General features: G+C 42.0%; 1 protein-coding gene across 6 annotated transcripts in view; it reads left to right on the top strand.

Moving 5' to 3' along the window:
• Nucleotides 1-12,155, top strand: part of poe (E3 ubiquitin-protein ligase-like protein poe) — a 160,160-nt gene that overhangs the window by 131,065 nt on the left and 16,940 nt on the right. For 4 of the 6 annotated variants that reach the window (XM_076192838.1, XM_076192834.1, XM_076192835.1 and 1 more), the window contains exons 67-74: nt 782-1,049; nt 1,274-1,384; nt 3,503-3,703; nt 5,737-5,983; nt 6,326-6,532; nt 9,547-9,737; nt 10,578-10,754; nt 11,067-11,258. In XM_076192838.1, coding sequence (XP_076048953.1) covers nt 782-1,049; nt 1,274-1,384; nt 3,503-3,703; nt 5,737-5,983; nt 6,326-6,532; nt 9,547-9,737; nt 10,578-10,754; nt 11,067-11,258 — 1,594 coding nt within the window. The remainder of the gene's footprint in view (nt 1-781; nt 1,050-1,273; nt 1,385-3,502; nt 3,704-5,736; nt 5,984-6,325; nt 6,533-9,546; nt 9,738-10,577; nt 10,755-11,066; nt 11,259-12,155) is intronic. The other 2 variants (XM_076192837.1, XM_076192836.1) reach the window with 1 other exon arrangement.

Raw genomic sequence — 12,155 nt, 5'->3', positions numbered from 1 at the left:
CTTGCTTGGATTTGTCTGTATTGAGAATTTCTCTTTATGGTATTTGCATGTTCAGATACCACGATATGTCCATTAATGCCCTCATAACCATCCTCCTCTCCATTATCCTTTTTACTTTAACACTGTTGTCATCAAATCCCTTTCTAAACACATATCCAATATCTCTACAAGATGACTTCCCTGACACCCAGTACCTCCCTATTACTCCATTTACTGGCTCCTCTGCAAAGGAATCAATGAAAGGGCCTAAGGACTAGTGACAAATGCTGTGGGGCTAATTTCTAGTCTGTGAAACTCAAGGCAACCCTTGTGTATTCAAGGACATTGCTCATTGACTTGTCATGGTATCTTTGTCTCAAGTTACCACATGTTTTGCCCTCTGGAAATCCATGGCAATGTGGCAGTTGTCAACAATCTTAGGGCCCTCTTGTAGAACTCTGAGAAGAAACATTGCATTGCCATCTTTATAGTGTGATTGAAAGGCAATTTTTTTCATCACTGGCTATTAGGAGGGAGAAAAAATTTACCAGTGAGCTGCTGTCCTCATGTAGAGGGTGGGGGGGGATGATTCGTTGGCCCATTTCAGATATTAAGTGCTAGGCTTTTGGGGTTGCATCTCCAGGTGGAGGTAAGAGTGATGATGAGCTTTAAAGACAAGCCCCAATGTCCATCCTACAGCAGCTTTTAGATACAGGCACTCGTGTAGTTCACATTTCTTAAAGTATTTAACTAGTTCATGATTTTCCAGGGAGTGAGTAATTAATCAGGCTTTTCATTACAGATGTGTTGTACAGCTATTCCTCATGGCTAGTGGGTCCAATACCTCCCCAACAGTAATGGAACATATCACACTACCCTGTCTACGTATCCTGCAGGGGGTCATGAGACCCCCTACACCTCCACCTCCCCGTAAGAGTCGTGACAAGGCCCCCACAGCAACAACAGCATCATCAGCTGCAGCTGCTGCTGCTGGAGCTGCTGTAGCAGTTGCAGCTGTAGCAGCATTATCATCCACCAATGGAGAAGTGTTAAATTTGAATGGGTCCAAGGTGAGCCTTTTGTTGTGACTGTTTAATTCCTGAGGTCTGAATATGTAGACCAGGGATGGAAGACCTATGAAATTGCCTTGGTGTACCCTGAGCATTATTAAATAATGACTACAGTAATTTCCATTGTAGTCATTAGTTTAGCTGATATTTCCTCCAATTGGTGTGATTGATATTTTATATTCATCAGTGAATTACTATTAAACAAGGTTTCACTGGCACCACAGGTGGGAGTGAATGTAGAGAAGTGGCTCATGGGTGACCCAAAGCATTCCTTTGAAGCCTGGAGGAAACGAACTCCCAAAAAGCCTTCAGAAGCACCAGCGAAAGTCAAAAAGGTGTGTAGAGTATAGTTTTAAAGAAATCAAGGTTTACTATCTGTCTTATTTAACCGTTTGTCTTGTGTTAGCAGCAATCCTTAGGGCATACGTGTACTTTGCAAGGGTAAATTTTTGTGTACTCCATTCACCTCCTCATTCATATCTTTCAATCCAACAATACTATTCACATTTCACATTGCAGTTTCTTTAGTGAAAACTGATTAGATATTTCACCCTCAATTGATGATACTTCACAGAACTCTTCTTCCACTATTAGCCTAGAGATATCTTCCATGTGCCTCAGTTTGCCATTGATAAACCTATAGAATAGTTTAGGTTCAATTCAGCATTAATCAGTCATACACGTACCAAAAGGTCCATTCTCTTTGTAAGGGAGATGGCCAAGCAAGTCATGTTCTTTAGTTCTTTATCTATCCCACACCTATGTAGTCCCCCCCCCCCCTTTCTTCTCTTTCTTCTTATTCTTTTTCTTGTTTTTCTCCTTTTCCATCTTTCTCCTCCTCCTCCTCCTCCTCCTCCTCCTCTTTCAATCTTTTATCTTGGATGTCAATTCCTTCCTTACCTCCTTTTGTTATACAGTGGCCGCGAAAAGTTTGGGCGCAAAATTATAGGCGCCCCAACTTTCCCCTAAACTCAAAACATGCGAAAAATACAACTTTCCACCCAAACTTTTCGCTATTTTTCAATGCTAGCGTTTGTACCCGTATTTATCCGAGACAATACACACTATTTGGCAACTCTGTTTAGGCGCACTCGATGTCGCATGGAGTCAGTTTCTAAACATCTCTCACGGAGAGTAGTCTTTTTTTTGCGGTGGTCTCTGTTTTTGTGCCTTGATATATCCATAATGGGAAGTGGTAAAGAGCTGGAAAGAGACACAGTTGTTACAATCATAACCCTCTATAAGGAGGGTTATAAGTGTAAAGATATTGCTACTCGTGTGGGAATTGGAGTGCGTCAAGTGCAAAAGTGGACCAAGAGATTTCGAGACGAAGGAAGTGACATCATTCCTACTCCAAAGCATCGCTCTGGTCGGCCAAGGAAGATATCAAATCGTACTTCTACGGTTCTAACTGCCTCCTAATAACTGTAGGAGGCAGTTAGAACCGTAGAAGTAAGATTTGATATCAATGTAGCCCCCTCTACACAGTAGACATTTTAGGTAGAACTCTCCTAATAGTATCAGAGAGAGTGCTATAGCTAGACTTAGTCTCCAATCTCAGTAAAGTTGTAGTCTAGTTAGTGTTGTAGTTGACACAAGGTGGAGAGCACATACTGAGACAGTTATAGATCTATTTGTCAACTAAAATAGATTTTGTAGCTCTAGGTAGAATCTGTATGCGAGTAAAATGATGTCCAAGAAAAAAAGGAAGTGCAATAGTGATTGGCCATTGCTATTAATGCACCAATATGAAAGGTTCCCAGAATTGTGGAATGTGCTGTTGATGTAGTACCACAGTAAAGAAAAGAAGGCAAGGTCTATAAAATAGATAGCAAAAACATTAAATGTTAATGATTTCGAAATCTCACGAAAGTGGCACAATCTGTGTTGTGAAATGAACAGTGAAATAAGAAAAAGAGTGAAAGTTGTATGAGTATCTTTTCTTTTAATTAGAGGGGTCACTTTTTCCAGCAAATGTTAATCTTTAGCACATGTACATAGAAAGTTATAGGTTATTGCGTCGACAACCATTTCTTTCAACAATTTTGCATGTGCTCCCACTTTGTTCATGTGGCTATCAGTGTTCTGACCCACACACTTTTCTTTTTCTTCATTTTCTTCAAATTCTTCATTGACTAATGTTACTGCTGCAGTAACTAGGTGCCTGGACCATGACATCTCACCACACCCAAGTCTCAAGTCCAAGTGTCCGAGACTTTGTCAAACAAACTCCAGTGTACACAAACGGTAGAGCGGTCTCACTACACTTAATCTACTACTACTCTATCGAAGCTCTAGGGAGAGTAATTTTTAGTGTAGTGTACACAGAATTTAGATTATCTCACTAGACCAGGCCAGATATAGCTAGATTTTAATCTACAGTATACAAACACATTTACAGTGGGAGTTTGTGATGTTAAACCAAGTCAGACATACTTTGGTATCTGTTACAGGAGGAGCTTCATGTAAAGTTCCTTGCGGAGAAGTTTGGAAACCGGTGGCTGGCCAAGACAATACGTCACCAGTACGAGCTTCACCTCATAGACTCCTCATGGCTGAGACGGGTCCTGTTCAACCCATCATCCCGAATGGCACGACAGGTCACAGCACAGATGATCGAGTCTCTCTGTTGGTCTCTACCTCGTAAAAAAGAGGTGAGTGGAGTTTGTGTTGAATAAAGATTGATTTATGGAAATTTATACAACCCAAAGGGATTTCTCCCAGTCTTCATTTCTGCTTGAGGGGACAGAGGGGGGGGGGGGGTCACTGATTTAATGAAGCAGCCTTGCTGTGGATGTGCTGTGTTTTGCAACACTGTTTCTGACCCAGGGCAGTGGGCAAGATGCAGGGATGACCAGTCATCCAGGAGGAGGCAAGATACGAGGGAGGTGGGTAGACAGGAGTGGAGTATGTGGGGATGGAATGGGTGAGAGTGGATTTTATGCCTTTGTTTTTTGGCTACCTCCCTTGTAAGGTGGTAAAAGCCTTTGGTATATGTAAACAAGTTTTATATATGTGTGTGTGTGAAAATTATGTACAATTGCTTCTATTGTGTATTTTAGTTTGGCAGATCCCTTGTAAGAGGGAGAAATACTTTGGTAGATAAATAGATCCCATATATTATTCAGATGAGGATTATCTGCAGGAGTGTATGATTTACTTTCCATAATGATGAGAGAATACAAGACTCCGTTCACAAGTTATAAGTGACATTGCTCACTTGTTAACCAAAGAAATACCCTACAGTCAAATTGAATGGCCAAGTTCTTTCATTGACAAAAAAATAAATAAATAAAATCTTGGGTCTCACCTCTGATATGTACATGTCCTTTAGCCCAGACATCAAACAGTGGAAAACAACAAGAAAATAAACCTACCAAATCAGTAGCTTCTCTCACTTTCACACAGCAGAAGGAACACTAATCACAGCACATAAACAGTTCAGAAGAACCACACTCCACTGTACCTCCACAGCATGGTTCACTACAATAAAAACAAATGAAGAAATAAAAATTAGATACACCAAAATCACCTCAATATAACATCTGCATTCTGAAACCAAAATAATCCTCGTAAAGCAGTACATGAAAATATATACAGTTAGAAAAAATTGGCCACCCAAGCATTTCATCACATAGGATAAGCACATTGAGATGAATACTACAAAAATTATCTATACCAGCAGCATACCATTGAAATTCCTAAACAACCTACCACCTACACCTTTCAATACATTCATACAAAAACACATGAACTCAAATCACAGAACAAGCTCTCCAAGCTCAATCCCCAAGCTCCATACTCCACCTAACTCCCATAACCCCTTCAATACAAGCCAAAATCTCGCGGGCAGCATTAGTGCCAGACATGTAATGTTGCGTCATAATACTCGCATTATAAAAAATAAAGTCACCACTGTATTAATCGTTTTCTCTTTCACCCGTGAATTTTTATAACCATAGAAAATATGATGAAGCCAGTTTACAGAGTATAGGGGTCACACAGGTACAACTACAATAAATATAATCAAGACGCCGACGTCGGCATCCTCACGTACCCACTTGCTCCTCATGACGCCTACGTAGGCATCACCATATGGAAGGGGTTAAAACAATCAAAATAGACCATACTCCACCTGACTCCCCTAGTCTGATAAAAATATCTCTCCCACGACAAGAATCTTTTTGTTACAATTGCTTTCAGCCCATCACCCAGTTTTGAAACTACCAACACAGAATGGTCATAGCCATAGAATCAAATTACCCAAACTGCAACACAGAGTACAGAAAACATTTTACTTTCCTTCACTCTCATCTTACCTAGACAGCAACACAGTATCTTACACAAGTGACCTGTGGGCCAATTTAGTAGTTGTTGCTAGTTATGTAGGGGCAGCAGTGGATCTCCTGAGGAAACATTGGTTTATTGATAGGATGATTTGATATTATATAGATCAGTGCATTCAATTTAGGACCTTAGTAGTTGATTAAAAATAGTTGGATGAAAGATGTGTGTGCTTTGACTCAGCCACCCCCTTTATAAAGGGTGATATTGTATTGTCGGAACAGATGAAGATTAATTGGTCACTGGGCATCAGAAGAATAGGGATATTGATCAGTCTTGTTTTTCTACCATACAAACATTGGTACATGTTTTAATTCGCAGAATTTTTTTTAATTGTTAACAGATGCTGGACATGTTGACAAATTTCCTTGGTGACATTGGGACAGCTGGCGAATGTGCTACAGAATATGTCTCCCTGTACCAGTCTTTGATTATGGGTTCGCTTAACCAAGCACAATCCACCGGTACACACTGGAAGCATTATCTGGCCCTAAAGGGAGTTTTACCTCGTATTGCTGCCCTCATAACAGCTGAAATCCAGCACCTCACTTCCTTAGAAGAAACTACTTTAACCACAGATCTTAGTCAAGGTAGGTTGTGTGTCTATACAATTTGTTTTCTTGTTTTTTAATGTTTGGAAAAGATGCCAGTTATATGGGAGGACCTGTGAACTTTTTCAAACCACTTTAGGACTACATTTTCAATCAGAGATTCAAGGCAACAAGTGAAAATGCTGGCTGAGTAACTCCTTCATCCAAGTGATGCCATTGACAGATTAATGTATGGCCTCTAATGTGACAGTTTCATTCAGCTAAAAGGAGAACTCTTAGCTAAATTAGTTAACCTTTTCATTCAAAGAAAGTACTTGGGCTTACTTTATGAACAACAAAGTTTATGAAAAATGGGAGTGGGTCTTCTTTAATGCACTTAAGTTTTTGCAGGCTATGCCCTCAAGGTGTTGACAGAGATGTTGTCACTCTTTGTTGAGGATGAAAGAATCAAGACTGCGTACAAGGGACGGCTCGTGGGCACAGTGCTCAGTGGGTACTTGTCTCTTCGCAAGTTGGTTGTCCAGAGAACCAAACTTATTGACGACACTCAAGATAAATTCTTGGAACTACTTGAAGAAATGACATCAGGTACATGAAATGGATTTGTTGAGCATTTGAAACAATATTACTACTATCTATATACCAAAGGTTTCATCCACCTTGTAAGGAAGGTGTCAGGATTGGAAATGGAGAGAGTGAGTGGTTCGAGGTAAAGGTGGGACTTCGTCAAGGATGCGTTATGTCGCCCTGGCTCTTCAATATATACATGGATGGGGTGATGCGAGAGGTAAATGCAAGGGTAATGGGCAAGGGATTTGAGATGGTTAAAGAAAATAGAGAAAAGTGGGAGGTGAGCCAGCTGTTGTTTGCGGACGACACTGTGCTTGTTCCAGGATCAGAGGAGGGATTGAGGAAGTTATTGACAAAGTCTGGGAGAGTGTGAAAGAAGGAAGTTGAAGATATATGTGGGTAAAAGGTGATGAGATGTACAAGGGGAGAAAGTGGCAGCAAATTGGAAGTGAGTATTAAGGGAAAGAGACTAGAGGAAGTAGATAGTTTTAGATACTTCGATGAGAATGTGGCGGGAAAGGGAGGAATGGAGGTGGAGGTCGAATGTAGATTGAGAGAAGCAAGTAAATGCCTTGGGGGATTAAAAGTGTAACAAGAAATAGACATTTGGGAATGGATGCTAAGAGGAGATCGTATGAAGGAGTGTTGTGCCAACAGCACTGTATGGGGCAAAAACATGGAACACAAGAGGAAGAGCGGAGGAGTTTGAATGTGTTTGAGATGAGGTGCCTGAGAAGTATGATAGGGGTTACTAGGTTGGATAGAGTGAGAAACAAGGTGAAGGAGGAGAACGGGGGTGGAAAGGGAGTTGGGAGATAGGGTTGATGAAAAAGTATTGGGATGGTTTGGACACATGGAAAGAATGAGTGAAGAAAGATTAGTAAAAGAGCTGTGGAAGGAGTGAACATGAGGGGGCAACCAAGGATGAGATGGATAAATGGGGCATTAGAAAAGAGGGGAATATCTGTTGAGGAAGGACAGGAGAATGGCTGTGTATGGATGATGCTGTGATGCATAAAAGGAAGTGGGTGGGGGATGGGAGGTGAGGGAGTATGCATGAAAAATAAATTGACACAGTCTGAAGGGATTTCTCCCCATCTTTTCTGCATGAGGGAATGGCCTTGCTGTGGATGTGCCATGTCTTGTGACACTGCTTCTGACCCAGGGCAGTGGGTGAGATGCAGGGATGACCCATCATCCAGGAGGAGTCAAGATAAAAGGGAGGGAGGAGGGTGGATGGGAGTGGAGTATGTGGGGATGGAATGGGTGGGAGTGGATTTTATGCCTTTGTTTTTATGCTACCTCCCTTGTAAGGGAGGAGAAAGGCCTTTGGTATACATACATACATACATATACCAAGGCTTTTTCCCCCTTACCAGGGAGGTAGCCAAAAAGAAAAAGGCATAAAATCATTCCCACCCATTCCATCCCTGAATACACTCCACACCCCTCCACCCTCCCTCCCATCTGAGCACCTCCAATCCCTGACTCGTTACCCTTGAATTTACCTCTTGCACCAAGTATGATAGAGGTTACTAGGCTAGATAGAGTGAGAAACAAGGAGGCGAGAAGAGCTGGGGTGGAAAGGGAGTTCGGAGATAGGGTTGATGAAAGAGTATTGGGATGGTTTGGACACATGGAAAGAATGAATGAAGAAATACTAGTAAAAGAGGTGTGGAAGGCAGAGGTGGATGGAATAAACATGAGGAGACAACCGAGGATGAGATGAATGGATAGGGTAAAAGGGGCATTGAGCAAGAGGTAGATGTTTGTTGAGGAAGGAAGGGAGAAGGCAGGAGATAGGGTTGAGTGAAGGATGTGTGTATAGATGATACTGTGATTCAAAGAAGGGAGTGGGTGGGGGATAGGGGGTTAGGGAGTAGTTATGTGAATGAAATTTTGAAGCAGCCACTTTTACATCAGTACAAATAATGATCAGATGGACAATTCTACCCCCATCAACAGCCATATTCCATGTCTCATCAGTATTTGCTCCAAAACAGCATGACTAGTTATATTTCATGTATCTACCACCATTCTTCCATACTTGTATACATACATACATACATACATATACCAAGGCCTTTTCCCCCTTCCAAGGGAGGTAGCCAAAAAGGGAAAGGCATAAAAACACTCCCACCCATTTTATCCCTAAATACACTCCACACCCCTCCCACCCTTCCTCTCATCTGAGCACCTCCTGGATGACGGGTCATCGCTGCACCCTGCCCACCGCCCTGGGTCAGAAGCAGTGTCGCAAGACACAGTACATCCACAGCAAGGCCGCTTCATTTAATCGGCGACCCCCCCTCTCCGTCCCCCTTTGCATATAAGGCGAGGACGGGGAGAAATCCCTTCGGGCTGCGTCAAAATTTACTCACACATACTACACCACCCCCACCCCCCCGCCCATTCCTCCTCATGCAGTCACAACATCATCCATATACAACCATTCTCCACTCACCTCTGTCTTCCGTCCTCTCCCTTCCTTCCTCAACAGACATTCCCCTCTTCCCCAAAGCCCCCTTCACCCCATCCATCCACCTCATCCTAGGACGTCCCCTCATGTTCACTCCCTCCACATCTGCCTTCCACACCTCTTTTACTAGTCTTTCTTCACTCATTCTTTCCATGTGTCCAAACCATCCTAATATTCTTTCATCAACCCTATCTCCCAAATCCTTTGTCACCCCTGTTCTCCTCCTCACCTCCTCATTTCTCACTCTATCCAGCCTAGTAACCCCCACCATACTTCTCAGACACCTCATCTCAAACACATTCAAACTCCTTCTCTCTTCTTCTCTTATGTTCCACGTTTCTGCCCCATAGCCCAAAGGGCCACTTGTATACATAACAAATAAAATCATCTAATGTACAATTTTGTCATATTTTGTGTATAGAAGCCAACTTCAATCATGCATTTGTCCCTTCACTGAATTGTATATTTTGGTGATAACCAGAAGAAATCCCAGTATCTACCACCACTTGGATGTTGAAGTGAAGTTTTTAAAATAATGATCATGATGTTACAGGGACGGAGTCAGAAACCAAGGAGTTCATGGCTGTGTGTGTAGAAACTGTCAAGCAGTACCCAGCAGATGACCTTCGCACCCCAGTTTTCATATTTGAACGTCTCTGTTCTATCATCTTCCCTGAAGAGAATGATGTGGGTGAATTATTTATGACTTTAGAGAAGGATCCCCAGCAGGAGGACTTCTTACAGGTGATTTAGAGTGATAATTGCCCTCTTTTCATGCAAGTTCTATTAAGTATAACATGGTAGCAGCCAGAATAGATTATTTGGGAGCCAGGTGGGAGTGGTAAAAAAATTTCATGTTCATATACACTGGATGACATTCCTAACTGAAGATAGTCATTATCATCATCAGTGGGTAGCATATGTTGGACATTGCTTCATTCATGTTGATAGCATTCCCCAGTTTCCTTGAATTGTCCCTTTCCATTCCAAACAGCTCTCAGCAGGATTAGTTGACTTGCTCTTATGGTTAACCCTTTCACTTTAGATGTCAAATTTGCCTGCATATATATGAAGTGCCTTCTCCTTGAAAGAAGGGTGGTCTAGTCAAAGCACACGCCCATCCCACATGCATCCAAACCTGTTCATTTCTCCCCTTGTCATGGTACATACATGTACCAAAAGGCCCCTTCCCCCTGGCACTCATCCAAATGAACCATTTGTTATCCCATTTATATTGACTCCTCGAGGATGAAATCATCCTTATCCTTGGCACATTAGATCAGGTCATAGTCATTTTAGCAAGACAGAGCACCTCCACAGCAGGCCCCAACAGACAAGACTGGTTTACCCACATTGTAGTATCACATAGATAAAGGGTTATCCCTGTTCCTCACGACCCTGCTCGGGTCAAAGGCAATGCAGCAAGACAAGGCACTTCCACAACAAGGCCTAGCTTTGTTACACCCATTTTATTCTGATTGCTGACAAAGTATTTTATTCAGTTCAAGTAAAACCCTTACAGTTGAATGGTTGAGTCATATTGAAACGGTGATACTGTATGTGTGATTTTATCATTCTTCCCAGGGCCGCATGTTGGGCAACCCATACAGCAGCCTGGACTCGGGGCTAGGGCCTCACATGCGAGATGTCAAGAACAAGATCTGTCAGGACTGTGAACTTGTGGCCCTCTTAGAAGATGACAATGGAATGGAACTTCTAGTCTGCAACAAAATTATATCATTGGACCTTCCAGTCAAAGAGGTACAATGTAGTGTGTTGAAGAGTGAGATTAAACTAGTTTTGCTTTGGTTGCTATTGTATATGTTATTGCACTTTAGTACATGGCTAATCATGTAGTCATGGTAATATACTCCATAATTGTTCTAGTTGATAACTGACAATTTTGTTTAGTAGAGAGGTGGTTCAACTGAAGTTGGACATAGTTGATTGAGGGTATTCAGTATTGGTTGTGCCATTCAATCAGGAAGAAAATGGCTTTAATACATAGAAATTTATGAAGTACATATTTGTATCAGGTTGTAGGAAAAATAGAACTACAATTTTGACTTGCAGGTGTACAAGAATGTGTGGCTGTGTGAGAACAATGAGAGTGACACGATGAGAATAATCTACCGCATGCGAGGACTGCTGGGAGATGCCACAGAAGAATTTGTGGAAACTTTGGACAAGAAGAAAGAAGAAGATGTTGACAATGAGCAGGTCTACCGTATGGCAGCTGTCATGAGTGAATGTGCAGGACTAGAGGTAATGTATCAGGTCATCATTTCCACTTAGAAACTAATTAAAGTTTTATATACCAAGGCTTTTTCCCCCTTACAAGGGAGGTAGCCAAAAAGGGAAAGGCATAAAATCAAATCCACCCATTCCATCCCTGAATACACTCCACACCCCTCCACCCTCCCTCCCATCTGAGCACCTCCTGGATGACGGGTCATCCCTGCACCTTGTACACTGTCCTAGGTCAGAAGCAGTGTCGCAAGACACAGCACATCCACAGCATGGCCGCTTCATTAAATCGGCAACCCCCCCTTTTCATCCCCCATTGCATAAAAGGAGAGGACAGGGAGAAATCCCTTCGGGCTGCGTCAAATTTTGCTCTAGATGTATCTAGATGTAGCATAATATGCCGAGTTCAATGAAATATTTCCCAAAGACAAATTATGGAATTTTTGGACATAAATATGAGGAACTAAATGAGGTCACTGAAGTTGAAGTGTTAAATAGGTACCAAGATGGGAGGGGGTGATGAATTGGTTTGGATGGGTGGCTGTGGCCAGCCCCCCATACATAAACAAGTCACAAAACACACTTAACAAGGTAAAGAAAAAAAATACTTTATCAAGTAACCCCAAACATCAGCCCAGTAGAGAAATCTCTTCATTTCTTCATAAGCATGAAAGAGTATCATTAGCATGTTAACTCCATTATTACTTGGCATGTCATTACCCAGCACTAAAGCAGTAACAACACAGAATTGGCAAAAGATACCAACTACCCAGGATACAATCTTATGTTCTGTGGGCTGTAGTTGTGTAATGTGATGAGATGGATGTGCAAGTTTGAGGATTCTTGCATAGAACTGCTGATCATTTTTGTGTGCTGCTCTATTTTGGGGGCGTGTGTGTATGGGAGGGGGATTAT

Source organism: Oratosquilla oratoria, chromosome 11 (assembly GCF_046742065.1).
Source record: "Oratosquilla oratoria isolate Oo_2021 chromosome 11, ASM4674206v1, whole genome shotgun sequence".
NCBI lineage: Eukaryota > Metazoa > Arthropoda > Malacostraca > Stomatopoda > Squillidae > Oratosquilla > Oratosquilla oratoria.
Note: the sequence above shows the minus strand (reverse complement) of the source record. Positions and strands in the feature narration are given on the sequence as shown.